The 26,847-nt window shown below is 47.2% G+C and overlaps 1 protein-coding gene across 3 annotated transcripts in view; it reads right to left on the reverse strand.

Annotated features, from left to right (window-relative positions):
* SCHIP1 (schwannomin interacting protein 1) overlaps positions 1 to 26,847 on the reverse strand; it is a 235,330-nt gene that overhangs the window by 57,438 nt on the left and 151,045 nt on the right. The window contains exon 1 of one of the 3 annotated variants that reach the window (XM_052804553.1): positions 3,217 to 3,535. The exons of the other annotated variants lie outside the window; for them this stretch is intronic. Within the exon in view, the coding sequence (XP_052660513.1) occupies positions 3,217 to 3,222 (6 nt within the window). The 5' untranslated portion in view covers positions 3,223 to 3,535. Of the gene's footprint in view, positions 1 to 3,216; positions 3,536 to 26,847 lie in introns of those variants that run through there. 3 annotated transcript variants of the gene reach the window in all.

Genomic DNA, 26,847 nt, shown 5'->3' on the forward strand with positions numbered 1-26,847 from the left:
AGAGAGCTCAAGATTGTTACACGCCATAGGAGGAGATTTTTCCCTCTTCTGCTTTGGGTATTTTGCAGCTCTGTGGGCAGAGGTAAATGGGAATATTGCTGGCACTCAAGAAAGCGCAATTCTGACAGCCCAGGGTTTGCTACAGTGAAGAGGATCGCTTCAGGCTGCCCAGCTGTGACGACATGGATGCCCTGCGAGGATGGCCGAAGAAAGCACTTCTTTCCAGAAGCTGCTTTTCCCATATTTCCCATGCCTGGAGGCTTTGGGAGAAAAACCAGACCAATGCAGGAGGGTGGGCAGGCGTGCTTGCCTGGGGCAGTCTGCCTGCAGCTCCTTGCGCAGGCAGCTTCCTCCCCTTATCGCATTCGTCGAAACAAAAAGCGTGTAATTCTTACGTTGCAACACAATTGGAAAGAGATTAGTCTCAGAATGAGATTAGGGGAGCTATTAGTTGAACGGGAATTAATAAGTGTGCAGCTCTTGGATGCTGGGGGCTGGAGAAAATTAAAGTAACTCTTGCGGGGTTGGGAGGAAAAACCCCTTCAAGGCTGAGGCAGGACAGACAGACAGACAGCACACGACCCCGGGCTCTTCCCATTTCAAGAGTACAAGCTTATTAGCGTGGTTGTATGCTCAGTGCTCCTCGGGATCCCATTTAAGGAGGTCAGAGACAGAGGTGGACAGCAATAGCTGCCTACAGATCCAATTAGGAACGACTTTTACAGCCAGGTCCTTTTCATTTTTGCCGCGGTTATTAACGGCTCCAGCCAGACCTGGGGTGGATGGAGGAACATCGCCCTCCTCCTGCCCCGGACACGGCTCCCTCGGGGCTGGAGCCACGCGGAGCTGGGGGGACCCGCTCCCCTGGGGCTGGCACCAGAGCTGGCTCTCGGCTTGGGCGGAGGGAGCATGGCATCTTCTCCCTCTTCACCCTAGGCATGATATCCTCGGCAGTGGCATCGATGGTCTGCCCTGGGAGCCCTCCAGCACCCCCCCCCAGGGATGCTAACCACAGCTGAGGAGCAACAGCTGGCTCCTTCTGCAGCTCTCCTGCTCTAGAAAATGCTTGACAAATGTTGGTTTCTCTATGCCCTTATCTCTGGAAAAGGGGACAAAGCAGAAGCAGGGACAAGTCATACTGTCAGGAGCCCGAGAAATGTCATTTCCCCAGAATACGCGTCAGGTTTGCAGAGACACAGGGCCAGAGCTCGGTTTTGCAGCCTCTACCCCTCGGGCTTTTGCCCAAATACAGCCCAGGAACCCCCGTGTTTCTGCAGGTTGTGTGCACGCAGCTTTTCAGGGATCACACATGGAGAGGATTGACATGCAGGCTGCTTCCTGAGGGTACACGTGATTTTTCCAGGCAGTAGGTAAGTACAGCATCGCTTCTCTGTCGTGCACAGCTCTGGCATGGCTCTGTCTCAAAGGGCTGTTTCCTCTCCTCCCCGCACGAGTTATTCTAATTTTCCCTGGTCGTGGAGGGCTGGCCATGCTGCGGGCTCCCGCTGGCTTCCCCACGCCGGGCAGAGGCCAGCGGTGCACGGCACAGGCAGAATCATTTTCACTGCGAGCGAGATTGGAGCCATGTTTTCCAATCATGAATTTTGCTCAAAATGGTCCATCCGTTACTGAGACTGTGGTTATGTGAACAGGTCTTGTCTGAGTCATTAAAATGAATTAAATATCACTCCTATGGCTCTTGGCAGAGTGGTGAGCAGTACCGATATGCAGGGTTTTCCCACAGGACCTCAGCCGCTCTGAAGCTGTGGCTCCTCTGCGACACTAAAATCCCAATTTACTTATTTTTCTTTTTAAGAGCCCCGAGCTTTAATACCCTGCTGAAAGGAGACAAATGCACACCTTGTCAAAACCTCTTTAAAACAAACCCAAAGGAAAGCAGGTGGGATGCTGCCTGCCCAGCACCCCCCAAACCTGGGCTGGACACCCCCTCTCCCAGGCAGGGCTCGCTTCTCTGCTGCCATCCCCATGCCATCGATACAGTGCGGATGGAGCACAGCCGTGAGATGCAGCGTATGCACCGAGCGGCTCCTTCCCTCCCATGGTGGGAAAATGGGAGTTTCCCCTGGTCCAGAGCAGCATCTGAAGCCAGAGCCCCCCATAAGAGACGCAGGGAGGGACCCCCAGAGCTGGGGCTGTGCTGTGGAGGGGCTGCACCCCCCGCCAGCCTCCGGGGACCCCCACGGACCCCAACCGTGGGCTCCCGCCTGCCTCCCGCTCCTCTCTGCACGCCTACCACTGGGGCAGCTGCTTGTTTCAAGATGCTGAGTCACAAACACAGTCAAACACCAAAAATCACTGTATTATCTGCAGCCCCTCGCACTTGGGAACTGCAGGCAGATTTTTGCCTGTCCAAGCAGAACGTGTTGCAAGGACGTATCCAGGTCCCAAAAGGCTCCTGTGAGGCAATTAGATGCTTGCAGGGTCTCATTTACACCCACAAATAACCACAGCTTAAAAATTGTGCTGGAATAACTTCCTTTAAACAGTCTTGGCTGCCAGACACACAAGCTAGCTTAAGGTCACACCAAGAAACCTGTCAACTGCCCTTGTTATACACTTTAAGAAAAAAACAGTCCACGTAAAATTCATCAAGTAAATCAAGTAAGGTTAAAAATATTGACTTAGGATGAATCAGGATCTCTCTCAAGGATTCAGTAGCCGTTGTAGCTGTTGCTATTGCAGATTAATATAAGACGCACCCATGAACATTTCAGGCTGCTGAATGGCAGACTGGGAGTTGCAATACATTTGATTATGCAAAGCACTAGCTAATACATTTTGCTGCATGTCCCCTAACATCTTTGCAAGCTACTGAAAAGCATTAAGAGATGGGCTCAGGCAGAGCTGCGGCTCCGAAATCAGAAACACTGAAGTTCTTTACTATCCTTTAGCTTTCTCCCCAGTGCCTATAGAAATCCTGCTGTGTCTGAGCTTGTTCAGACAAGGTACGGGATTTTTTTTCACATGTACCCACATTATACCGAAAGGGCTCAAGTCCCGATTTTCCTACGGCATTACAGTTTGCAACAATATCTGTAAGGTGGCGAGGCAGATGGGCAGTCACGCTCTCAGGCATTCAGACTGGGCATTAGTTAAAGGGTCTGTCTCCCAAACTGTGTTTCTACAGAGGTGACTGAAAAAAAAAAAAAATAGAGACCGGCCAGTGTGAAAGCATCCGATTTGCAGTGTACTCACATTCATCTTCCACCTCGGGCTCCTTTTTCAAGCCATTTTGTGAGAGATCCCAGGCACTTGTCGGGCCAGGCAGAGCCCCGCTCCGGCTGCCTATAGCTCTGCTCCCTCCTTCCCCTGCCCGCCGGTGGCCATTCCTCCGGGACTTGCCAGTTGAGTTGAAAAATAGACTTCTAATTCATTTGGCATCAAAGATTCCAGCTTAACTCTTGCCAGCAGCTGTCATGTCCCACCGAAGGAGCTGCGGTGCCAATTGCTTCCAGTATAATCTCCTCTCCGAACGACTAGATGATGCTTTAACTCATCTTAATGCTCTGGATGGATGGAGATCTCTCCGCAATGCCGGGAGAATATGATGCTGCTCTTTCCCAAAGCTTTCCCTTTTACATGCCTCGACCTTGCAAGGGAAATCCTGTCTCATTTGAATTATTCATAATACTTTCTGTTCTGCCAGCTCCAGCATACATTTTCAATCATTAATATGTCATGACTTTTTATCCTTTTGGACTTTTATCTTTTCTCCTACACGACTTGCCGCTTTCCAAATAATGCAATCGTGGCTATATTAATTAGCATTCATCTGATTTACTAAATAAAAAAAATGTCTCCATCCTAATGCTAATGCACGCCCTTCCTGGTGGGAAATACCACTTGAACAGCTCTGGGAACAGGGATAGCGCCGGCTGGTTCTAGCTAAAGCAGTGCAAACCATGTTTGGAGCTCACGCTTTTGGCAGTATTTCCCAGCTTGCAAGCCTGTCTGGTGACGGAAGGCAGGGTAGGCTTCCAGCATCATGAGAAAAAAAACCAAGGAAGGTAACCATGCTGTGAACTCTATAAAAGAGCTTGTTTTCATCCTTTTTAAGTAAAGCTGATGGTAAATCGTGGCATTCTTGACGATGGTGGCCAGGCCAGGCTCTTCTCCCTGCGGTGCTGCCGGGCGGGTGCATCCCTCCAGCTCACACCAGGATCTGTCCCTGGAGCTTTGCCCCGCGATGCAGTTTGTGGCGATCCCAGACCTGCCCTGGAGTCTGGAAATGAATGAAACTGCCCGGAGGATCCTCACCCCTTCCGCCGGGAGCCCAGCCGGGACCATGGGTGCCTGATGCTTCGCCACAGCGGCCGAGCCCCCCGCTCCCCTCAGGTCCGATGCATCCGCTCTCTCCCACGGACAACACTCATTAATTGGAAGTCGGATGGAGCAATTAGCTGGTCGCTGGGAGGCTAATGCTTCTCTCAGCTCCCACTGCTCGACTCAAGGCTGGAAGAGGTGAAATTTCTGTCCTGTTATCTGAAGAGCCAAATGACATTTCAGCAGCGGGGAACTCCTGCCAATAAAATTGCAGCCTGAACTCATTGCTTTCATTATACCTTAAATTATTTTCTGTACTTGAGGTGGGCTTATTGCTAAGTCTGGGCTGTGTACATGAAAGGAGAAGGGTGAAGGGCACCTGGCTGCTGCCCCAACCCCGGGCCCAGGCACCCCCAGCTCGAGATGCATGGGCTGCTGCAGCTCCAACCTAGCTGAAATAGGAACAGATATAATCCACCCATTGCAACTAAATTCCCTCGTTTATGGATTTTACATAGGAACCCAAACTGGTTTTATAACAGAAATGAGGCGGGAACCCGAACTATTCAGCATCGCGGTGCCCAGGACAGACGGACACTTGCACCCTTGCAGCCTCCTGCTCCACAGACGGGTTTGTGGACCTTTTCTACACTCCCAATTTATTGCAACCATGTCTTACCAACCAACCAACAGCTGATTTTGTGCAGCCAAAGGCAGCGGTGTGGTGGGAGCCAGGTGGGTGGCTGGGGCTGGGCGAGCATCCATCCTCCCTGCAGCACCGTGCCTGACCTCTAGCTGGGACTGGTCTTCACCGTGCCAATACCAGCATTTCACATTTTACTTAAGCTACGCAAGTGTTGGCTGCCTGCTCCAGCCCATAATTATATGGCAAATTACTGCACATTTCCCAACAGCTAAATTATTGTGGGTTTGTTTTTTTTTTTTTTTTTGCAAAGAAGTGAATATTGTAAGTATTTACACTGATTTCTACTATGGCTGAAAGTGTGAAGCTGCACTTTAGGATGGGCTGTGCTTGGCTCGAGCAGGAGCCAGCTCTGGAGTCCAAAACTCTGGGAAACCATTTCTCAGAGTTTAGTGGGATTTTTGAAATCACTGATTGTGAACCAAAAGGTAATTTCTAACCAGCATGGCTGGGACCTGCGCTCTGATTTTACTGAAGCGATTAAAGGTGGGATGTGCATGTTGGGCACATACAAACCACAAAGCTTGCTCCCCCTGCTGAAGTGTTTTAAACTTTAACCCTCCATCTAAATTCAAATGGTAGTTGTGCTGGCTCATTTCTGTCTCTCTGGCACTGGCTCTATAAGATATTACATATTTCAGTATTTGCTAGCATGCACCTTAATGCCTTTCACCGAATGCTCCCAACAAATCACAGTGACCTACATGTAAAACAGTAGCAAGGTCCCTCCCTGGGCTGGCAGCTGCTACGGTGGTGGGGAGAGGCATGATCAGGGCACAAACCGGAGACACCAATATGGGATTAGGACCTTGTCTAATAGGTTTCTGCTAATTCCTTAAGAGAGTGGAGCACAAACAAATACTACACCTCTGCAGCTAAGAAGTTTTTCTTGATGCTGGTGCTGTCATCCTCTTCCAATGCCCATCCTTTGAATACATCTCAGCAAGTGTTCCCGTTCCCCAAAATAATTGCTCTGAATCGGCTACGAGGACATTACCTTCCTCGCTGCCTGCACAGACCACGAAGCCCGTGCTGCCCGCGAGCCTATCGCGGTGCCTAAAGCAAGGAGGGAGTGATGGGCTGGGTGTGAGTTGCAGGCAGCAGAGCTGTAGCTGGGGGAAGAGGCTGTACAAAAGTCTGGCCCAGCTCTGGTACGCTTCTCCCCCCAGGGTTGTGTGACCTCCATCAGAAAGGAAGAACACCCTGCATCCCTCCCAGCCTGGTGCTGGGTGCGGCACTCTTTGTTGGGTCCAAAATACTGCATTCTCCTCCCCTGGGATGCTGCGGGCTCCTGAGCTAATCTCATAATGCAAATAACATACAACTGCCTTGTGGGAGACCACAAATTATTTTCATAGCCCGAGTCCTGAAGAAGCTATCAAGCATGGTCAGGGAGCTGCCACGCTGGAGAGTGGCAGCAGCCGTTCCCTTCTGCAGCCGTGCGGTTCTGTGGAGCGGAGCAGCCGAGGGTTAGGAGGATGTCTTGTACATTGGGGGGTAAGGAGACGCTCAAGGTAATGAATTAAAAAAAAAAAAAATAATTCAGGTAAGAATTGCATGGATTCAGCAGCATGAAGCCCCCCAGACCCCTCGCTTCCCCCTCAGATGCTGGGGGAGCTCCCATGTCTGCCAGGTTCCGTGTAGCAGGGCCTGGAAACCCAAATGCTGCTGTGCTCGGGAGCCCCTCAGTTATAAGCCTGCTTTGGGCAAGAGCTAAAAAAAAAAATAATAAAAAATTAAAAAAACAGGTAAACATTTCTATACTCTTGTTAAGTTTTCTAACAAAGCAAGCAAGGAAGCCTGAGTTTCGGCTTCAGTGCCTCTCTGAAATGCAGCTCCCGCATGGAGAGACTTTCGACGTCTGCCTTTTGCTGGCAGCTGCAGGGCTGTGTGTGTGCTTTGCCGGGGCTGCTCCTGCCTCTGCAGCCCTGGGATGAGGCACTTGAGGCAGGCACAGGAGCCTGGCTCCTTTATGTACCACAATTTCACCCTTGTGTTGTTGGATTTGCATTTGAAGCTGCTATTAACCGCCAGGGTAATGAGGAGCCTGTGCAAAATTTGGAATAGCAGAAGAGGATGAAAGTAACCCAAAGAAAGGCTGTGAATGCACTGATTACGCCTGGCTGGGAAGCGCCGCGTTCACGGCTGATGCCGCTTCCCGGGAGTGAGGCAGTGCTGTACCAACACAATTCCCCATCAGCAAAATGTTCAGGCGTGGAGATATTTTAGGGCTGGGAGAGCTGCAACTCGGGCAAGATGCATTGGGGAAAAGTCAACAGCATCCTTTGCCTGAGCACCGGCACGTGCCTGGGCCTGGAGAGGTGAAGGGACATGGGGAACAGGGCATGGGAGAGGTAGAAATCTCTTCAGAGAGCTAGAGGCCACTGTGAGATAATGCCTGTTCGCTTCTGCCATGCTAATGCAATCTTTTCACCCCAAGGCTCCTGTGTTAAAGCCGGCAGGGTGGGTCAGACGGCGGGATGCTGTGCCCTGCGCCCAGAGAGGTGCTGCTTCACCCCGCCACAGTCCCCTCTCCCTGCCACGGTCCTCGCCACCTCACCCGGGAAATACTCATCCTCAGGCCTCAGACTAGCAGTTCTTTCTCTTTCCCTTCCTTCTTCTTGCCAGCTCAAACACAAACCAAAACTCCTCCATCTCCCCTCACCCTGTGGTCCCAGCACCTGATGCCGTGGTCCTCACCCTCACCCACCACCAAGGCTTCAGAGAAAGGCAAACCCAAAAGGTCTGGCTGTCAACTAGAAGACACCTGGGCAATACGTTTGGCCTGGCCTCTGCAAGACGCTGCTCATCTCTACAACATGGCATTTGGGTGGTTACTGCCTCTCGCTATCTCTGTGCTTGCTGCTCTTCACCAAAGAGGAGATGGGTGTCCTGAGGTTGGCTTGAAGCACACAGAGCCGCACGCAGCCCATCTGCTCCACAGAGCCTTTACATCTCCCGTGCCATCCATCCCTCACCTCTCATGTGCACAAGGGTGAAAAAAAGGATGGCAGGAGGCAGCAGAAAGGCGTGGGCTGCCAAGCCATCACCAGAACCAGGCACGGTGGGCCCAGGACCTTGTGCACCCACACCTACCACCGCGTGAGCGTGGGCATCTCTGGCCACAGAAACCCAAACCCCACGTCATCGTTCAGGGGATGACCGCTGAAGGAAACCTGCATCGTATTTCAGTTTTCTTGAATCAAAGGGCTGCGCTAAGTCGACCTGGCATAAATTGATAGCTCGGAGGACTTGTCCTGAAGTAATCTGCATACATATTTCATCAAGTCACCTTTAAAACTGCTGAGCCGGCGGCGCTGGCCTGGCCGAGGGGAGGGCTGCGAGGGGGCACCCACGTTTTGGGCTCCTTTGCCATGGGGACCAGTACACGTGGCATCCCCCGAGCTGCAGAAGGGCAGCGTGGCCCAGGCTCATCGCAGGGGACGTTGCTTGCGTATCGAGGGGACAATAACTACAAGGAAGTCTGTCTGCTGGGATTGCATTTACCCCAGGGGCATTTTATGGCGTTATCCCCAGAGCTACAGAAACCTTCTGTTAGAGAATTAAAATTTGGCCCAATTTGCACTACTGTTACCCAGAAACGAGTCATGATTTTTGCTAGAAACCATTTGAACTGCCGTTGTCCCCACCCGCATGAGGGGAGACTGTCTGTTTTCCCCTTCCCGCAGCGCAACCAAGTTAAAGGCAGGTGGCTGAACCCACGGCATCTCCACAGCATCACCTGCTCCCATTCTGCTGCCGAGGACCCGGGTACCAGCAGCTCTGTGCGGCAGCGCCTGCTCCAGGGCTCCCACCAGCAGCCTCGCCAAACCGAGCCTCTTCGGGCCCCGTAAGGCAGAGCAGACCCTGCTGTTCTGCCCACCAAGCACCATCTGAAATCGCTTCTCAGCCTTTGCTGCTCCTGTTTAAGGGAAGGGGGGACAGAAGACAGACAAAAAAACCCCTCATCTCTCGCTATTGCTGCCTTCCCAGCCTCTCTCTCTGTCACACGTGGTGTTGGCAAGAACGAGCAGCTACATAAAGTTCACAGGTTTCACGCAGTTCCTGCTGTTTTAATTAAATCCCACTGTCATTTTTATTTACTTAAGATTTTGCTTTCTCAGTCTGCTCGCTCAGCTCGTGTTGTAACTATATAATTAGCACCAGCCATTATGCAGCTCCCCAGAGTTTTCAAAGTTGGCGGATTTTTTTCATCCATTTTAGGCTTTTAGAATCCAGTAATAATAATTTTGTAATTAAAAATATGTAATTTGCTCAGAATGTTTAGCTCAGCACAGCTGTCTCCTTGGACAGTCATGGGCTCAACCCTGTTAAACTTTTTCCAGGTCAGTGGTGGAAGGCATGTTCTTCCCACACCTCCGTCTGTCAGACATCTGAGGGTTAACTCTGCTGTATACTTTTATTGCCATGTTTTATTTCATTATTACAAGTGTATTGTGAAATTTAATTGGCAGGTAGGTAGTAGAGCAGATTAAAATGCATTAACATTTATTGCAAGCTCTGTTTATATGCTTCCATTTATTTCTGCTTGACTGTGGTTCAGAGTAGCCTGTTGGTTTTAGCGTGGCAGCCTTTTAAATATGCCACTATAATGGTGCTTAGTTTATTCCCTTGGTGTATATTTGAAAAAGAGGTTTACTTAACAGGCCTGATCTAAAATAAAACCCGCTGTATTCAAAGAGACATAGGTAGCTTTAGGGTCAGATCCTTTAGGGACAGGTTTGCACTTTTAAGATGAGGTTATGCCAACAGGTGTCAGGCATAGCTGCGATGCGCTTGGGACTGCCCAGGTCTAACTAGCCCGTTCCTGTAACTCTGGGTGGGAGCAGCTCCCATTCCCAGGAATTTCAACAGCAACATGGACTGTGACAAACTGAGGCGTTTGCAGAGAAGCCCATCCATCGTGCTCTGTAGCCTGCATGCAGGAACCAGCAGAAGGAACAAGAAGGGAGAGGAACAGCATGTTTCCAACCAAAAACCTGCTGGGAAGGGCTGGCTGGGAAGGAGCTAGCACCCCAGCTCCTCTCCGAAAGAAGTGCTCTCCAGAGCAGACGTCCACGCAGAACAAACAACAGGGATACCAGGCAATATGCAGTCTGCTCTACCTCTGCACATCTGGATTTAAGCAGACGTGAAACTGCACAAACCAGACACTGCTCCCAATAGGAAAAGGCATAAGCATCACCGCAGCGCTGGGCAGTGCCTCCATCCACACGCCCTCTCTGTCCAAGGCCGTGCTGCTCTGGGGTACCCATCGCTCCCACCCTCTGCCGCATTTCCTTCGCCTGTTTTCATAAGATGGTTTTTCCTGTGGTGGTGGACCCTGTTTGAGGTTTCTAGCTTCAGTTTAACACAGCATCCCAAGATGTCTGGAGAAAAGCTCCTCAAAGGACAGATCAATTATTTGCTCAAGTTATTAGCTGGCGATAATGGCTTGGTATGAAAACTAATATTAAAGGCATTTAAAAAAAAAATGCTTTGACCTGATAGAGTAATGGCTCCTTTATAAATCCTCTCTGTGGTTCATTAACCTGATAGACGGTGCCAGTTGCTATGCATGCAGAATTGCGTGTTGTTTGAAGTGGGCTGCTCAGCCTGCAAAGCCTCTCGTGCTGCTGCCTCTGCCTCCTCCTCCTCCTCCTCTGCTGGGGCTGCCTTGGCTGGCCAGTACTGGGCATGGTCCCCTGGTACCAGCGAGTGCCCTTCAGTGCTTGTCCCCATCCACTGGCCCCCAGTCCATGAAACAACAGAGACTGGGATAAAGCAATTCCAGAAGAGTACAGCGTCAGCATGACTATTCAGGCAATAACAGCTCAATCATTCATTTTAATTAAACTCCAGGAGGTTGATAGACAGCAGTCACCTCTGAAAGATGGGTATCGCTTCATAACCCCTCTTTCAAATTGCCTTCCCCGAGGTTACACTCAAAGAGATCAGTCTAATTCCTGAAGCATAAAACATTTTAGGAATCTATTCAAACCTTGACATAGCAGGCTGCGATTAATCAGAGATTTGATTTTAAATGTCTTCTCAGAAAGAAATACAATTCTATGAAAGAGCGTTTCTTCTTCCAAGAAAGTGAAAGAGCCGAAGCGATGGTGTGGCAGACCCCGGACCAGAGCTGCAGACTGGAGGGGCCCCAAGCCCACCCCTGGGCTGGGAGGACACCATCCAGGCTGGAGCACCAAAAACTCAGTATTTTAGTCAGTCTATGCAGGAGGCAGTGGAGTTTTTGGTCTTTCTTCACCATGCCATATCAATGAATCACATCAGAGAAGCCAGAGTAGCTCCTGGTAAAACATCAGCCCTGCAGGGACTTGGGTGGAAAGTGCAACTGGAGTGAATGAAACCCATAAGCCCCTCTACTTGGTGTTGTTGAACCAGCTTAATTGCTCGCTTTAAAATTTGTGCCACAGATCAGCACTACTCATTGCTGAGGCCAAGAAGTGAAGATACGTATGTGAATATAGACATGGAAATACATTTCATAGGGTGTAACCTATATAGCAAGGATACACTCCCGCGGTTCCTTACACCTCCGCACCTGCCTGGCCGTCTGCAGCAAACGGGGAGGCTCCGAAAGCCTTGCTGGGCAAGAGTCAACATTTTAGGTCAAAATCTTTGTGCTTCAGGGTTGCTGGGTGCCATGCTGCTGCCTGTATCGCATCTTTAGAGCAGCCGGGAGGGACGGTGTGGAGCGGACCAAGCGTCAGGAGACGACAGCCTGTGGTAGCAGGAGGAGGGGAAGGCACGGGTCAGACAGCGGTGCTGGTGCTGCGGCGGGGAACCCAGGCCCTGAATTATACTCATCCCATTTATTTTCACGTCATCTCCGTTTCAACCTCTGCCAGCGGGCAGGAGACTACGGCACGGTAACCACGCCTGACGCGCAGGGCAGCAGCATCGCCTCCCGTGAGAGGAGGGATGCTCCAAGCACTCAGACTAAATTGCTACTTCTGTTTAGTTAAAAAGAGGAAGTCAGGCTTTCTACTAAAACAGTAATAAAGACCAATCCCAAACTAATGTAATCCTCTACTAGCAAAACCCCCCCTGCCTATCTGATTGCAAGTGAAGTGCCGACAGCATCCAGGGATGCTTGAATACAAATGGGCTGGGGTTAAGCGTTTCCAGGCCTTGGGAGATTTAACTTATAAAGCCATGTTTTATTTCCCCGAGCTGTTCTCAAGCTGGTTTCAAAATGTATGTGTCACTTCATTTTCACATCTTTGTATTGCTTTGGGCTTTGAAATATCTTCTTTGCCAGCTGAAGCTGAGCTTACAGTAAGCCATCAATATCAGCCATTCAGAATTAATGCCAAGAACTCCCAGCTAATATTTTCTTCATCAAAAGAGATCATTGGAGAAAGATCCTAATAATTCTTTGTCCTTTGTAACAGTATTAGGATGTAAAAGTATTAAAGAGCAATTACGTGTTATCTGGTATGTAAATGGCTATAATTTGAATTTATGAATAAAGTATACTTCTAATATGGCTAAAGTGTACAGCCCACTCAATTGTGCAGGTATTACAGAGCGCTGGGGCTTGCACAGGATTTACCACAGTCAGTTTAAATGTTTGCATTATGGCGGGGACTGCCTTCACGGGTTACGTTTTTCAGGAGCCCTGAGGGCTCCCAGAGCACGGATGGGGCTGGTGCTCCCCTGCGAGACCTCCCAGCAGGCCCCTACCCTCTTTGCTGCCACCAGCTATGCTCCGGCAGCGTAGCGCGGTGCACGAGCTATAAAAACAAAGGGGAAAATTGGTTCTCAAAGGCAAAATTGCCCTTTTAATACATTGCAGTCAAAATTTCTAAGGAGCTTTCTAGGATCATGGCTTTCTCTTTTTCCACAGCCCGTATGGGGTTTGAATTATTTGTGTTCACACAGTGTTGACACCAAGATACTTCTCTATTATGCTACAAACTGGCTGAGCAAAAAATGAAAACCTAAACTGAAGAAAGGCAACAAAAAGCCCCCAAACCCACATAGTTGGCTGGTGGTCAGTCAGCTGCAGCCCAGGTGCTGCTCACCCCCCTCCTGCAGGTCATCCTCCGCACCACTCTGCCTCTGGCACTATAAATCATCTGAGAAAAAATTGGAAATATTTCTAGCAATGAGCAAATTACAGAAAGTTTAGAAACAGGGATTAATGTAAAAGCACCAATACTGTGCAGAGTTTGTACATCAATCTCTCTCCCCATCTCTATAGGATCCACAGATGGCAGACGTAGGGGGCAGGAAAGGATCTCCCCTTTTCCAAGCCAACCCACTACTAAAGCTTTCACAGATTAATTCGCTTCCGAACCTAACACTGCGCTGCCTGCTGCCTTTTTACATTTTGAGTTGTCATGATCTGCTTCTTCCTTAACAAAGCTTGGAAAGCTTACCCCCGTCAGGGGGAAATATTCTCTTTGATAATGGTAAGCCTATTTTGAATGCTCAGATTCTCTTTCTTAATGGACTAAAAGGAAGCTTTTAAAGTTGCAACCACAGATGTTGGGATATTCTACTCCCTTACAGGAAATTCAGGCTGACACTCGGAGAGAGGGGATCCCAGGAGAGGTGTCCTTGGTGCCCTGCTTCGAGTCTTTCATGTAGGTATATGTAAAATATGACATTAGCTGAGCATCTGAGAACCGTACAAACCACTACCTGCAAGCCTCCTTCAGGAAAAAAAATGTTATATTAAAAGATATTTGCTCTACATTATCTTTTGCCATTGCAGTTGCTGAGGGATGAGCTAAAGCCTCAGGGGATTCCTTCTGGAAAGAGATACAGGGCAAGAAATTCCTTAAAGGTTTTAAAAAAAGGTGGGGGAAATGTCATTCAAGAGAGAATTTTTCATTTTCAAGGATCAAAATACACCCCGATCAAACAACAATAAGCTACACTGAAGAAAAGAAAACAAATCCAGAATTTGGCATTCTAGGTCCATCTGCTGTTGAAAATACGGAAATATCATGAAAATATACTGGCTGCAAAGTATCTCCAGCACAGCCAGCTAATGGGAAGCATCACCGAGCAAAGCAAGAGTGAAAACCATACTGAAAGAGTAGAATCAACAGTAAAAAATGGGGTGAAAGAGTCTTAAAAACCTAAAAAAGAAAAGATAGAAAAAATCAGTGTGGGTTGGCAGGAGTACAGTAGGTAAACGGTAGGAGAGAGAAGCCCAAAAAATAAAATAAGAAAAGATAAAGGGAAGAAATTGGACCAGCAGAAAAAGGGCCTGGGAAAGGTCCATGCGGTAGCAGAGTGACCAGAAACACCGCACCAACAGGGTAAAAAAAAAAAAAACCAAAACACCACAAACCAACAAAATTTTACTTTTTTTACAGGGCAGCTGAGGGTACAGGGGCAGGATCAGACCAAGAGCTGTGGGATTCCGGGCTACTGCCTCACCCACCCCTCCTGTCTCTGAGGCCTCTCTCTAAGCCCTGCAGCACTGCTTGGAAAAAGATATTAAAGAGAAAGTTAGTCCATTAATTATTAAATAGTGGGGAAGAATTAAAAATTGAAAGAAATGTTAGATAATTTAAAAAATAAAATAGAGCTGTGCTGCAGAAGGGGATGCTAGATTCTGAAAAAGCAGGAAGAGATGCTTCAGATCGGTAAATAATTAATATTGCATTTAATTTATTCATATTTCTTTACTTTACTAATGTTCCAGAGAGAAAAGAAGGGCTCAAAGGATGGGGCTGTGTAACTGTAGTCACGAGGAGAGGGGAGGGAAGGTGGGGAGCCCGGGAGAGCCCAGCAAAGCTCTGCCCACCAGCAGCACGGCTGCTTTTTCTCTCCTGCACTTCCAGCATTACAAGAGATATATGTTTCACTACAGTTTTCACATTAAAAGTGTACTTTGATCTCCACTTATATCAACAAGCTGTCTAAAAATCAGCCCTGTTAAAAGCCATCATTAATTAAGCTATTCCTTGCGCGAAAGGGGACAGGCGAGATGTGCCTTTCGCAGTGTCTCAGGCACGAGCAGGAGGTATTCCCTGCTCCGGGCTTTTGGGTCTATACCATCCCGGAGAGAAGTATTATGAAGAGCTCCCGGCTCTCGCTGTTTCGGAGGGGATACAGGAGCACAGCAGGGTGCCAAGCGGGTCCCCAGGATGCAGCCGGGCTCCGGATGAGGATGGGGCATCCCCAGTGCTGCTGCTGGTGGGTACCATTACACCAAGGACACCTGTAAGGTACTTTTTCTTTTTTTCAGTGATTAAACGGGTGTGAATTAGCCTTGGGCATTATTTGCCCATCGTTTGGAGGAGGAATAATGCCCGGCCCCCTCCATGCATGGGGTCTCAGCAAGCTGTTTGTCAGGGCAGGGCACCAAACCCCCTGCGCTGAGGGACAAAAGCCCACGGGATGGCACAGGTCCCAACCTGCTCCCACGCCTGAGGGGATGCGTTGGCGGCCACCCTTCCCCTCCCAGGATTTATCTTCAGATAAAACCAAGGAAAGAGCCACCATCGACCATCAATTTCTGATTTTCTCCCTGAACTTTGTCCAACTGTCTAAACTGAGTTTGGGAAGTAAAGGATTTTCCTCAGACACACATAATCGGCATAATCAGCAAAGCCCTGTCTTTCGGCCCCCTAATTTGCAGTGTGATATGACGGCACTTTTTGGCAATAACTAAAGTGATCTATAGTCATGAGGATATAGTCCCCGGGTAGAGGGGAGATTTATGGCTCTGGCTATAACAGATATTTTACTCCTCAGCAGCAATAAAGGCATGGCTGAAAGCTCTACAAAATCAAAATAAATGCAGAGAATGAGGAAGCTTGTCAGGTAATAAAGGACGTTCTTTAAATCAATGGGGAATTTAAGGGAAAGGTGACTGGAGTTTTAGAGCAAGTGTTGCACAAGCCCAACAGCGCCACGTAATTACTTCCAGCAATGCCAACTTTTACCCTGGCTATGGTTAATGCGGTGTCTATTTTATAAGAGGTTTAAGCTTAATTAAAAAGTTTTTAGAGATTACATTATACAATTTTGCAGATCTTTTATTTACTCCATGACAAACAAATACCAACTACTAAATTATGTGTGTTGGGTGAGCACATGAGTAGCAAAAGTGTCTGGACCAAATGCTGCTTCAGTAAGAAAATCTCACAATTGGGTTACAAGAAAACAAGGCAGAGAATCACTACTGTAAAAGCCTGGGTTGATGCCTTGGGAATGATGTTTCCTATGCCGGTGGTCCATCCACATGGAGCCTCTCCGAGCCAATGCACCGAGGGATGGGAGCTCCTCATGGCCAACGGACACATCACGAAAAACCACCAGTGGTGCTGGTTCATCGGCTCTGGCGTTGGCAGCACCGGGAACCCTGATACCGGTTGGCTGCCACCCATGGATGCTATTTTCAACATTATGCTGCCCAACATTGCTGGGAGAAGTGTAACTGGTGCAGCACTGAAAACTGGGCTGGCAGCTGATGGGCTGTGGGCTTGAAAAGCAAGAGCAAGGCATGTGTGCATGTAGCCCTCATCATCCTACCATTGCAGCACGTTGGCAGCACCATCAGGATGCGCGTGTGCCTCCAGCTGAACAAATACACGATATTATTGCTGTACTGTAGCCGTCCCTATCTGCCATCCCTTTTTAATTTGCGTTTTCCTCTCCACCTTTGCCACAGCTACAACACAAACTATGAGCTGGGGAAGGCAACAAGTCTTCTCACCAGCTTCTGTACAGACTTAGGAGCCCTGACAAGCATTTGAAGCCCTGAGGTGACTTGGCAAGAAAAAGATAAGAAACCTAGGGTATTCGCCAAAATGAGAGAAAACTATAGAGAAATAAAATACAACACTAAATTCCTAAACTGACTTTGCCTACCAGCTAGTAATGATGATGTTCTTACTATTATCCTTAATACAATATCCTTAATAATTGGTCTAAGCCAGTCACCTGGGTTCCTTCGGTGGTCAACCACAGGCAGACAGCCTGTTCTCACACAGCTAAACCTAAAAGAAAGAAACGCCAGCCTCAGGGTCAAACCAGCCATTTCCCATCCGTTAGACAAAATGATCCAGAGTAATCTTCTGTAATAGATTTCACAGCAAAGTTTCTAACTTCACACGATAACCTTGAATTGCAGAACAATATATATGTATTAATATCAGAAAGTGATGAAACTCAAACTATACCTATTATAATTTGTCCCTCTGAGTATAAATTTAACCCTTTGCTCATTTGTTGAACCTAACCACAGACAAAATGCAAAATTTTACCTTGCCCTCCAGTGATTTCTTAGTGTCTGTCCCTACAAAAAGCAGGTGCTAGTGTATGAGCTATACCCAAAACATACCATTATTGTATATTAGAGTAAATATGATATATTCTTGTGTTTTCGGCAAGTGCAAATTGGCTGTCATTCATGAAGTACCAAATCATTGACACTGAATTCTTTTTCATAATATAGAAAAAAAATGACTGTATGAACCTCTTATTATGATGCTTTGCACTGGCAGCATGTAAGAAAATGTTATAAATGCGTCGGAGCTGGTTTCACAAAGCCTCTGGGTTCAGCAGCCAGCAGCACTGTTGGCAGGGCCAGGACTCGGCAGACTCCCCGCTCCGCTCCCCACCATGCTGGGGTACCTCAGCCAGCTAAGTCATTGCAGTGCCAAAATTGCAACAAAAATCAGTGCGTATGACTCACGGCAGCTCGTGATACTCTGTCTTGTCAGTGATACACTAGCTAATTAATTCCTTAAGGGACCATGACATCAAGGTAATTTTTTCCTACCTGTTAATTTAGCATCATCTGGTTGCTTGACGGCACCCCAAATAAATGGGTTTGAGCCTTCCTGTCAGCAGAGACTGGCATCAAACAGAGCTAAGGCTCCCTAATATACCCTCCAACAAAATCTCCTCTGTCAGCTTCTCGCAAGAGTTCAAGCCCCGCTTAGCTCTTGAACCATACGGGAAGAGTCTTGAACCATACGGGACAGCCCAAGTGGAAGAGGCAAACATTCAGCACCTGACAGAAGGGAGCCCCGGGAGGAGCTGGGACCCTTACAGAAATGACTTCTTACAGAAATGGTCTTGAAGCCACCTTGGAGCCAACTACTGCAGTCAAGACCTGGGCTCCCACCCCAGGCAATCCTGGAGTACACAGCGTGCCACATCTCCTCCCTCCAGCTGCTCCACGGTCTCTCCCAGCTCGTGGGTGGTATTCCCACAGGAACACACTGGTACCTAGCACAGGTTTGATCAGGTTTGCTAAACATTTTTTGCAGAAAGCATTCACTGTAATTTAAAGTATTTCCTTCGCAGCTGGGATTCGTAAGGCATCAACAGACTTGTCATCAGAAATAAAATCAACAATTTAATCCCTGGGATTAACCTTCATTTCCAAATTGCCACCTGTCCCGCTCAGGGTCCATGTTCCTCTGCACTCTCTGCATGCTCAGCTAATGAGTTCCCAGGCAGTATTTTATCAAAGAAACACGTCAGGGCCTTTCTGTTATTGCTTCTTGTTTTGCAGTGTTAGTGTTAGTTATTAAAGCAAAGCGTGTATTTTTTTTCCCCTTGACAGCAACCATTGAGGGCTGTCGGTAGCGGGAACCAGGGTAGGAACAGCTGGCACACGTTTAATGGTGCATTGTTGCGTTGTTAACACAAAGCTGTTACATGCCTTGATAAACACATAACGGGCCTCACAAAATTAAAAGAAAATTAAAATGCAAATGTTTACACAAGATATATTTCCCCCTTTTTTCTTTTTTTTTTTTTTTTTTTTAAACACTCATTCACCTGCATCGCAGGTGTGAGTAAGACAGCAGCTCATGTGATAAACCACAGCTTGCAGGGTCACGGCGGTTGTGCCACCAGCTCACGGTTGGGCACGGTGGATGGGAGATAAAGGGACACCCATATGGTCCCACTGGAGCATTGCTCTATTTGCAATTAACCATGCAGCTGTAACGAGGCAGTACTCCTTACAGCAAGGGTGCTGCTCTTCCCAGCGCCGTTACGGCAGGAGCCTGTGGCTCGATACTTGGGCAGTGCGGAGCGGAGAGGGCTGAAATGGGTTGCCCCCAATTAACAGGCAACACAAGAAAGCTGAAATACATAATACAGACTCTTTCAAGTAAAAAAAATTACACTCCAGTCATCTTTGTGTAGATGGCTCCTTCCTTAAACCTACACTGATTGCATCAACTTGAGCCCTGCTTGGTGCGCGCGTGAGGCAGGAACAAACCTTGGGAAAGGCCCATCCCAGACAGGGAAGTCCAAGGGGCTCGGGGAAAGACGGGGGTAACAATATTTGGGCCCAGAGGGCACCCAGCCGGGGATGCCTTCAGTCCCACAGCACGGGGCTTGTGGGGACTGCCCAACCTGCGGGACGTTTAGGGAATAAACCAGCACTCAGTCTGAGTTAAGTAAGGGACAGGATTCTGGCTCCTGGAATCTGCTCTGCTACTCTAATTGTTATCACTGCCTTTGGGAATATTAACCCAAACGGACAGAGAGGAGAGGAGTTTTATTAGGAGCTGTTTCTACAATCTGATGGGCACTTTTCAAATGACCAGAACCCAGGGAATCTTGAGAAACAGTTTCCACCAGCATTTGTTCAAATGCATAAGCTTCAACTAAGGATTTACCTCCATTTGTGTTTGCGTTTAATTGCTGATTTTTTGTTTGTTTTTATTTTTATTTTTGTTTTGATAGCACAGCTATAAAATAGGGCAAACAGGTCCATCCGGGCACGCGAGCAAGTCCCAGGACAGAAATTGTTCGGAGCCACCTCCCTTTTGGTAAGCAGAAAGCATATCAAATGGATAATGCAAACACCTTAATTCTCTAACCAGGATAAAAATCTGATGTTTTAAACTAATACTGGGAGACTAATTTGTCTAGACCAGAACTATATTACTATCTAGGGACAGAGGTTGCTCCACTGATAACGTTCATACAACAAGACCCCAAGAGTACACACAGGAAAGCGGCAGCAGACAGTGCCGTTCTCTACATTCCCACAGTAATTCCCAATATAATCAAGTGTGGAGTTGTTAAATGCATCGTTGCTTCTTTGTCAATGCTGCATATTCAGTGCAATAAATTGTGGCTTCCACAGATGAAACAGCATCGGCATGTGCTGCAGTAACTCCCAGGTACAGCTTCCAAACAGGTCTATTTTCTACGCTATTGAGCAAGAGCTGATAAAAGGAGCAACTTAATGGGAGGTGGAACAAACCCAGAGTTGTGAGAAGCTGTGGTCAACACACACCCATCCACAGCAGCGCCAGGCGAGCCGTCGGCAGCTCTGCCCATACCTGGCTGTGGTCACCCATCTCAGGGATTACACAACCGAAAAAATCCTGATCTTTCATTCCCGACAAAACCTGGGCTTGGCCTGAATTCATCTTGGTAAAGCGGTTGTTCTGATATGACAGATTATTTTCCCCTTTTCTAAAATCAAAGAGAGCTTTCAGTACTAATACTTCTGATTATATGTAGGCTATGTGTTATGCTTTCATGTGTTTTCTTCCAAAGAGGAAACCCTAATTTGTTTGCACAGCAACATGAATAATCTCCCTTGATCCACAGCAGCATGTGAGTAGGTCACTAAAATGATAATGTTTAATAAATTATCTCAAGAGGTACCTTATTTGGGTTTTGTACTCTGCATCACTTGAATGCAGCGTGAATTGCTGTAATACCACATACAGTTTCTGCTATTAAGCTTTGATATTTAGAGCTGATAACTGCTAATTCCATTTAAGTCTCCTCTGAATTTACCCGCTGGTAAGGAGGAGAAGCTTCATTCTGGCTGTACCTCCCTGTCCCACTGCAGGTGGCATTTGCCAGGTCCTCTTCCCAAATTTTCAGAGCATGGATAAGGCTCCACAGCAGAAGGGCAGTCACCTGCCTCCTGTCCCCATCCCATCTCATGGCCACTTTACCTCCAGCATCCCATGGCACTGGTGTGTGCTGCTTGCTTTTACTCAAAAGCCTAGCTTGCCTGAGAACAGTTACCAACATACCCTATTGCAGCTCCATACTAACCCGTGTCACTCCCATAAAGCCCACTGGCGCAGGGGTAAAGTTAGTGTTGATTAGTAAGCATCTACTCTAGCCACAGCATCCAAACATCCTTCTGCACGCTGGTGTTCACTACCTCAGAGTTATTTACCTGCTGGGACGGGAGCGGGATGGGAAAGGAGCCTGCCTGCAAGGGCAGCATCCCCTGGGATGCCATGCCGGGGCTGCCCAGCCCAACCACAACTGTGGTACGGAAACGCTCCCGTCCGCTGCAAGGGTGACCATGAGATGGATGTGGACCAAGGAAACCACCAGCTGGAGTTTTAACGAGCACAATTCACTTTCTACCCTTAAATGCAAATTGAGCCCATTATAACCTTCTTCCCTGGTGATCAAGCTAAAATCCGTTCAGAGCAGCAAATAGACATGGATTTCTATTGCTGAACACACACACAGATGAAAAAACAAACATACATACATGAAAGGCCTTCAAAGATTTATCTTTTGCATTTGAAACGTGGACATGAGCCAGCATATCTTTTTCATGCTCCTCTCAGTAATGGATGAAGCAAATCATCAGGGTTTTTGCTGGGGAGATGCCTGGGACTGCCCAGAAGCCTGCTGTGATGCTCCCCAGTCAACACAGCTTATGGAGCACATGGAAATAAGCATTATATCTTTGCTTTTTCAAGATAGAATTTGGAAATGGTATCTTCCGAGGTGTCTCTCTCTGCAGTCTTTGGGAAGCTGCAAAACCCATTTAAATTAAAGGTTGTCACAGCAGTACTTGATGGCAGAGAATATTGCACAGTCTTTGCCATCAGTTGTAAGCAACAGGGTGCCAGGGATGACTGTGGCAGTAATGACTGAATTAGTTAAAACCCACCCAAACCAAAACCCATGTCCTTCTCCTCTCTCTCCCTACTAATACCAAGGTGGATGCCTCATCACTCAGCTTGTGATTATACAGGAGCCACTTTCCTCACATGCAGCCTGCTCACACTCTCTCCATTTCAGCTTTTATCTTTATGGACCAAGACGTTTCTTCAGATGACAGCTCCCACCCTACTTTGGTTTTGATTCATCTGCCGAGCAAAACATAATCTAAAACAATTAGGTTTCAGCGTGACTGTACAACTCCTACAGAACATTATCTTGCCATGTTTCCATGGGGGTCAAGAGGGAAACAGCAGTATGTTGGCCATTGGGTTTATAACTCTGCTTTGTTGTCTGAAATCACTGAAAATATGAAATGAAATTTGAAAGACACAGATTTTTAAGTTGGTGTCATGGTTTAAACCCCGCTGGCAACTAAGCACCACGCAGCCACTCACTTCCCCCCACACCCACTGGGATGGGGGAGAGAATCAGAAGGAAAAAGGTAAAACTTGTGCGTTGAGATAAGAACAGTTTAATAGGACAGAAAAGGAAGAAAATAATAATAATAATGACAATAATAATAATAAAAGAATTGGGATATACAAATCAAGTGATGCACAATGCAATTGCTCACCACTTGCCAACTGATGCCCAGTTAGTTCCCAAGCAGTGATCCCCCCCAAGCCCAACTCCCCCCACTTTATATACTGGGCATGACATCACAGGGTATGGAATACCCCTTTGGCCAGTTTGGGTCAGCTGTCCTGGCTGTGTCCCCTCCCAGCTTCTTGTGCCCCTCCAGCCTTCTTGCTGGCTGGGCATCAGAAGCTGAAAACTCCTTGACTTGGTATAAACACTGCTTAGCAACAACTGAAAACCTCAGTGTGTTATCAATGTTATTCTCATACTGAACCCAAGACACAACACTATACCAGCTACTAGAAAGAAAATTAACTCTATCCCAGCTGAAACCAGGACGATTGGCTATTTATAAATGCATTTAAATATAATCGGTCATTTAAACTATATTTTCCTTTCCTTACCACATGAGTCAATAGAGATGCGAGGAGAGAACAGAATGCCTTCCTGCCAAACTTCCTCGTTATCTATGCTTTTTCCTATATATTAATTCTTAGTGTGTATTTTAGAAAGCCACCTCCATTTTAGAAAGCAGTGCACGTCCTATTTCCTTTCATAAAGCCGTATCCCTGCAGCCACTGGGCAGGATCCCACCATGATGCGCGGCTATCTCCATATGCTAAATCCTTTCTGTCCTAATGGCTTTCACACTATCCCTTCCATAGGCAAATTGCAAAGAAGATATATTGGGCTTAATAGTCTATCTTTCCTTAAAAATGTACATTATGAAGCATGCCTAGAGCTTGCAACTTAATTGAAAAAAGAAAGGAACAGCAAACAACCAAAAACCATACCTCAGGTTTTTTTAAGTAAATTGTAGAGTATAAGAGAAAGCCTCATATATACAATACTTAAACTTTTTGTATGTAGATCACTATAAAGTATTGCATTAATCCCCTCATGTGAGGTGTATATCCTATTAACTAGGACCAGAAGAATGTTTAATTAAAACTCTAACTTCAGTGAGTAGGAAACCATTTTTCTCATAAGATAATTAACAGGTAGTAAAACTGCGGGGGGGGGGGGGAAGAATCAATTTTAGGCCATACCTACAAGGAAAACAGTCCGAATTCACCTTCTTTATGACATTTATTCTTACTGCAGCTATGAGGTGGGTCAGTGTAATTAGGTCTGTTAGCAAGAAATTCTTGGAGCCATTTATTTTTGCTCAAGTTTTGAGAAGAGCCAACAGCTCTAGTCGCGTGGCTGTTAAAGAGACACCACAGGTAGTTCTGCTAAGACCAGAGTTCATTTTCTCAATTACATCTTCCACAGTGTCATTTTGCCCTTTCCTTGGACTGGTGCAACTCAAAATTAATGGATTCCTTTTGTCTGAACATGGAGGATATCATCTTTATTTTTTCCTCCCTTATTTGCAGCAACCATAGGATGAAGAAAAAAGAAAAAAGCCTGATTGCATTAGGCTTTCGGAAACTCTTGTTTTCCCTGCTAGCAAAACTCCCGGCAGGAAGACGTTACCATGACATGATTTTTTGTTGCCAGTAGCTAATTCAAGTCCTTGGGACCCATTTTTCAGGGCGCCAGTGACCCAATTTGCACACTGGTTTTTGTCGTAGCTCTGGGAGCTCAGAGCTTGTGGGTTCAGACCATCCCCTATTGCACAGCAGTTGTGAATGCGTGTGGAGCACAAGGCAAGGACCAAGGGGTATAAAAAAAGGTGTTAAGTCTTCAGAGGAATGGGTACAGAGGAAGACTTTCTGCTGGTCTCCCCAGCCAGCCAAGAAGATTTTGGGTCCAGTTCTCCATGAACTACTGGGGCCAGCTTCAGAAAGGCAAAAGCTTTGTGTGGAGCTCTTTGGGTAGTCCTCCTGCTTCATGTCCTTCCTTTAATCTGCTCAGTCACCTGCTTGGGAAGCAGGGAAAAAAAAAAAACTGCGAGAGAGCCAACTATCATTGCCTTTCTCAAAGAGCTGCACTGAAGAGCTCTTGGAAGGGAAGAGAATTACAAACGGCATCTGCTCAGTCCTACGTGACCCCTACATCGTGTGTCCCTTGGGTTGCTTGTCAGCAACACCTCCAGTTTTGGGGAATTCACAGGTCCCAGGCAGTGGGGAGCCATGGCCAGTGCCAGGACAGTGGTGGCCAGCGGAGAGCAGGATGAACTTCAAGCTGTCTGCCCGAGCGGCGCACACAACCACCTTCGAAAGGAAAACTAATGCATCCGTAAGACTGTCTTGGCTATACGTTAATGGAGTGCGGGCGGTGTCTTTACTGCACCACAGTTCTCACTTTCTCATTGAGCGAAGGAGACAGTTGATGTCTCCTGCGGGAACCATCACCGCTGCTCCCTTCCACCCACGTCCAGTCTCCCGGGTAAGCTCTGGGCAGCGCCTGGAGAAGAACAGCATGCCAGCAAAGCAAGAGCCTCTGAGACTCATATTATTTCTAGCTTGCAGCTAATGAGTACATGAAAAAGCATTCAAGTCATGAAAAGGCCATTTAGGCTGGTAATAACCTATATCCCTGTTGAGCAGGACCTGGCTACAGATGCTCGGGCAAGATCCATGCTGCAAAGGAAAATTCTTTATGGAGTTTCTAGGTTATTAACATAACAAAACCCGTAAGTTATCTAAGCAGCATATAGCCATGCAATTTTTCCACTACTGATGCATGTTTTATCATTAAATCCTCTTACATAATTTTGGGAACACAGCTCTTTCCCCCCCCCCCCCCAGTGATTAAAACAGAGCAACTTTAAAAAACCCTGCTTCACAATAATCAGTTAACAACAAAAATAACATTTAAATACATAGTGACTTCATACAGGCATAGACTTTGTACAGGCAAAATATGCTCCGCTGGAGCCTGGAGGAGTACTGAATATTTAAAGGCAATAAAATTCTGATCCTAAAACTAATTTATTCTACAACCTATCTTGTATTTATCGGGATACTTAATCAGAAAGAAAAAACTGATTTTAGATGATGTAAGTCTAATCAAGGAGATTATTATCTAGTATAATAAAATTATCACGTTCTAAGATACAAAAGAAATACCTACTGTAAATGCATATTCCCTTCTGTCCTAATGCTACAACAATCTATTCTTAGGTTTAGTCAGACAGATATATTTAGTTTGCTGGTGAACTCAGGTGATCAGTGAGCTCAACTGAACTGTAAAAAGTAGAGTCAGCAGATGCATTAATTTGCATTTTTAAGGTAACATCACTCAGCAGCACTGACAAAGCAAACCTACAGTTTTATTCATGAATCTTGGATAACTATTAATTGCAGGCTGTAGTACTGTGCTTGGGTATGGACGGTGAGGTCCATGCTTACTGCAGCATGTTCTTGCGTAGCTGCTGTAACATACAGGAGTGGGATGGGAATGATGGTGGGTCCAGCTGAAACACCCTGGGGCCAAGGGAAAGCTTTGAGGCCAAGGGAAAGCTTTGAGGCCACCCCAGCTGGGATTTCTCGTCACGGCAGAAAGCAGAACCAGGCATAAGGTGTTGCTCAGGGAGGTAACCGTGTACCACAGCTGCCATCGAGCCAATTTCCAAGGCAGAAATCAGTTGTGCAAAATAAACACGTGCCAAATCTACAGGCTGTCCCCAACCCTGTGCCATACGTGGGGACCAACGGTCTGCCCCCCCCTCTGCTGGCTTTGCAGGGGAGGTGAGGGACAGGGATGTCCCCCCTCATTTCCCCTGGGAACAGGGGGATCCCGGTGGGGCCATCCCCAGTGCCAGCAGGGACAGGGCACCACGACACCCGCCGTGGTGGGGAGAGGGCTGTTAGCACACCCACAGCATTAGAAAAGCTGAGAAACAGGGAACACACCAGGAAAAAAAAAAAAAAACAAAACCAAACCAAACCTCTCTTCAGTAGAGGCCCTGCTAAAACCAATGGTGTAAGGTGTAATTGCAAAAAGACTGCTTCAATAAACAAAACCAGCCAGATTTTCTGGAATATTTCTGGCAAAGCCAGGGAAAATATGTCCATACAAATTACTGTAGCATTTTACCCGTGTTATCCAGGCAGCGTGGTTTTGTGTGTGTTTTGGTTTTAGGAGAAATACTAAACAGGCCATCAAGACTTCAGTCCTTTCAGCTTGCAAAATTCACTGCTTTTTGAGGTGATCCACTGCTTTTGGAGGCACCACTGAACCGGCCATCCTTCCTGATTTCTTGTTCCCAGTCCTACGACAGCATTTTGTCCTCTCCATATGCTATTCCCCACAATACACCCGAGAGCAAACTAATTGCCTCTGGTTTGCTTTCCCTGTTACTTTGGAATAATTATCTGAGCAAAATTTTAAGATGCAAGTGAGAAAATGCCAGCATCAGAGAAGCTGCAGGCAAA

Source organism: Harpia harpyja, chromosome 12 (assembly GCF_026419915.1).
Source record: "Harpia harpyja isolate bHarHar1 chromosome 12, bHarHar1 primary haplotype, whole genome shotgun sequence".
NCBI lineage: Eukaryota > Metazoa > Chordata > Aves > Accipitriformes > Accipitridae > Harpia > Harpia harpyja.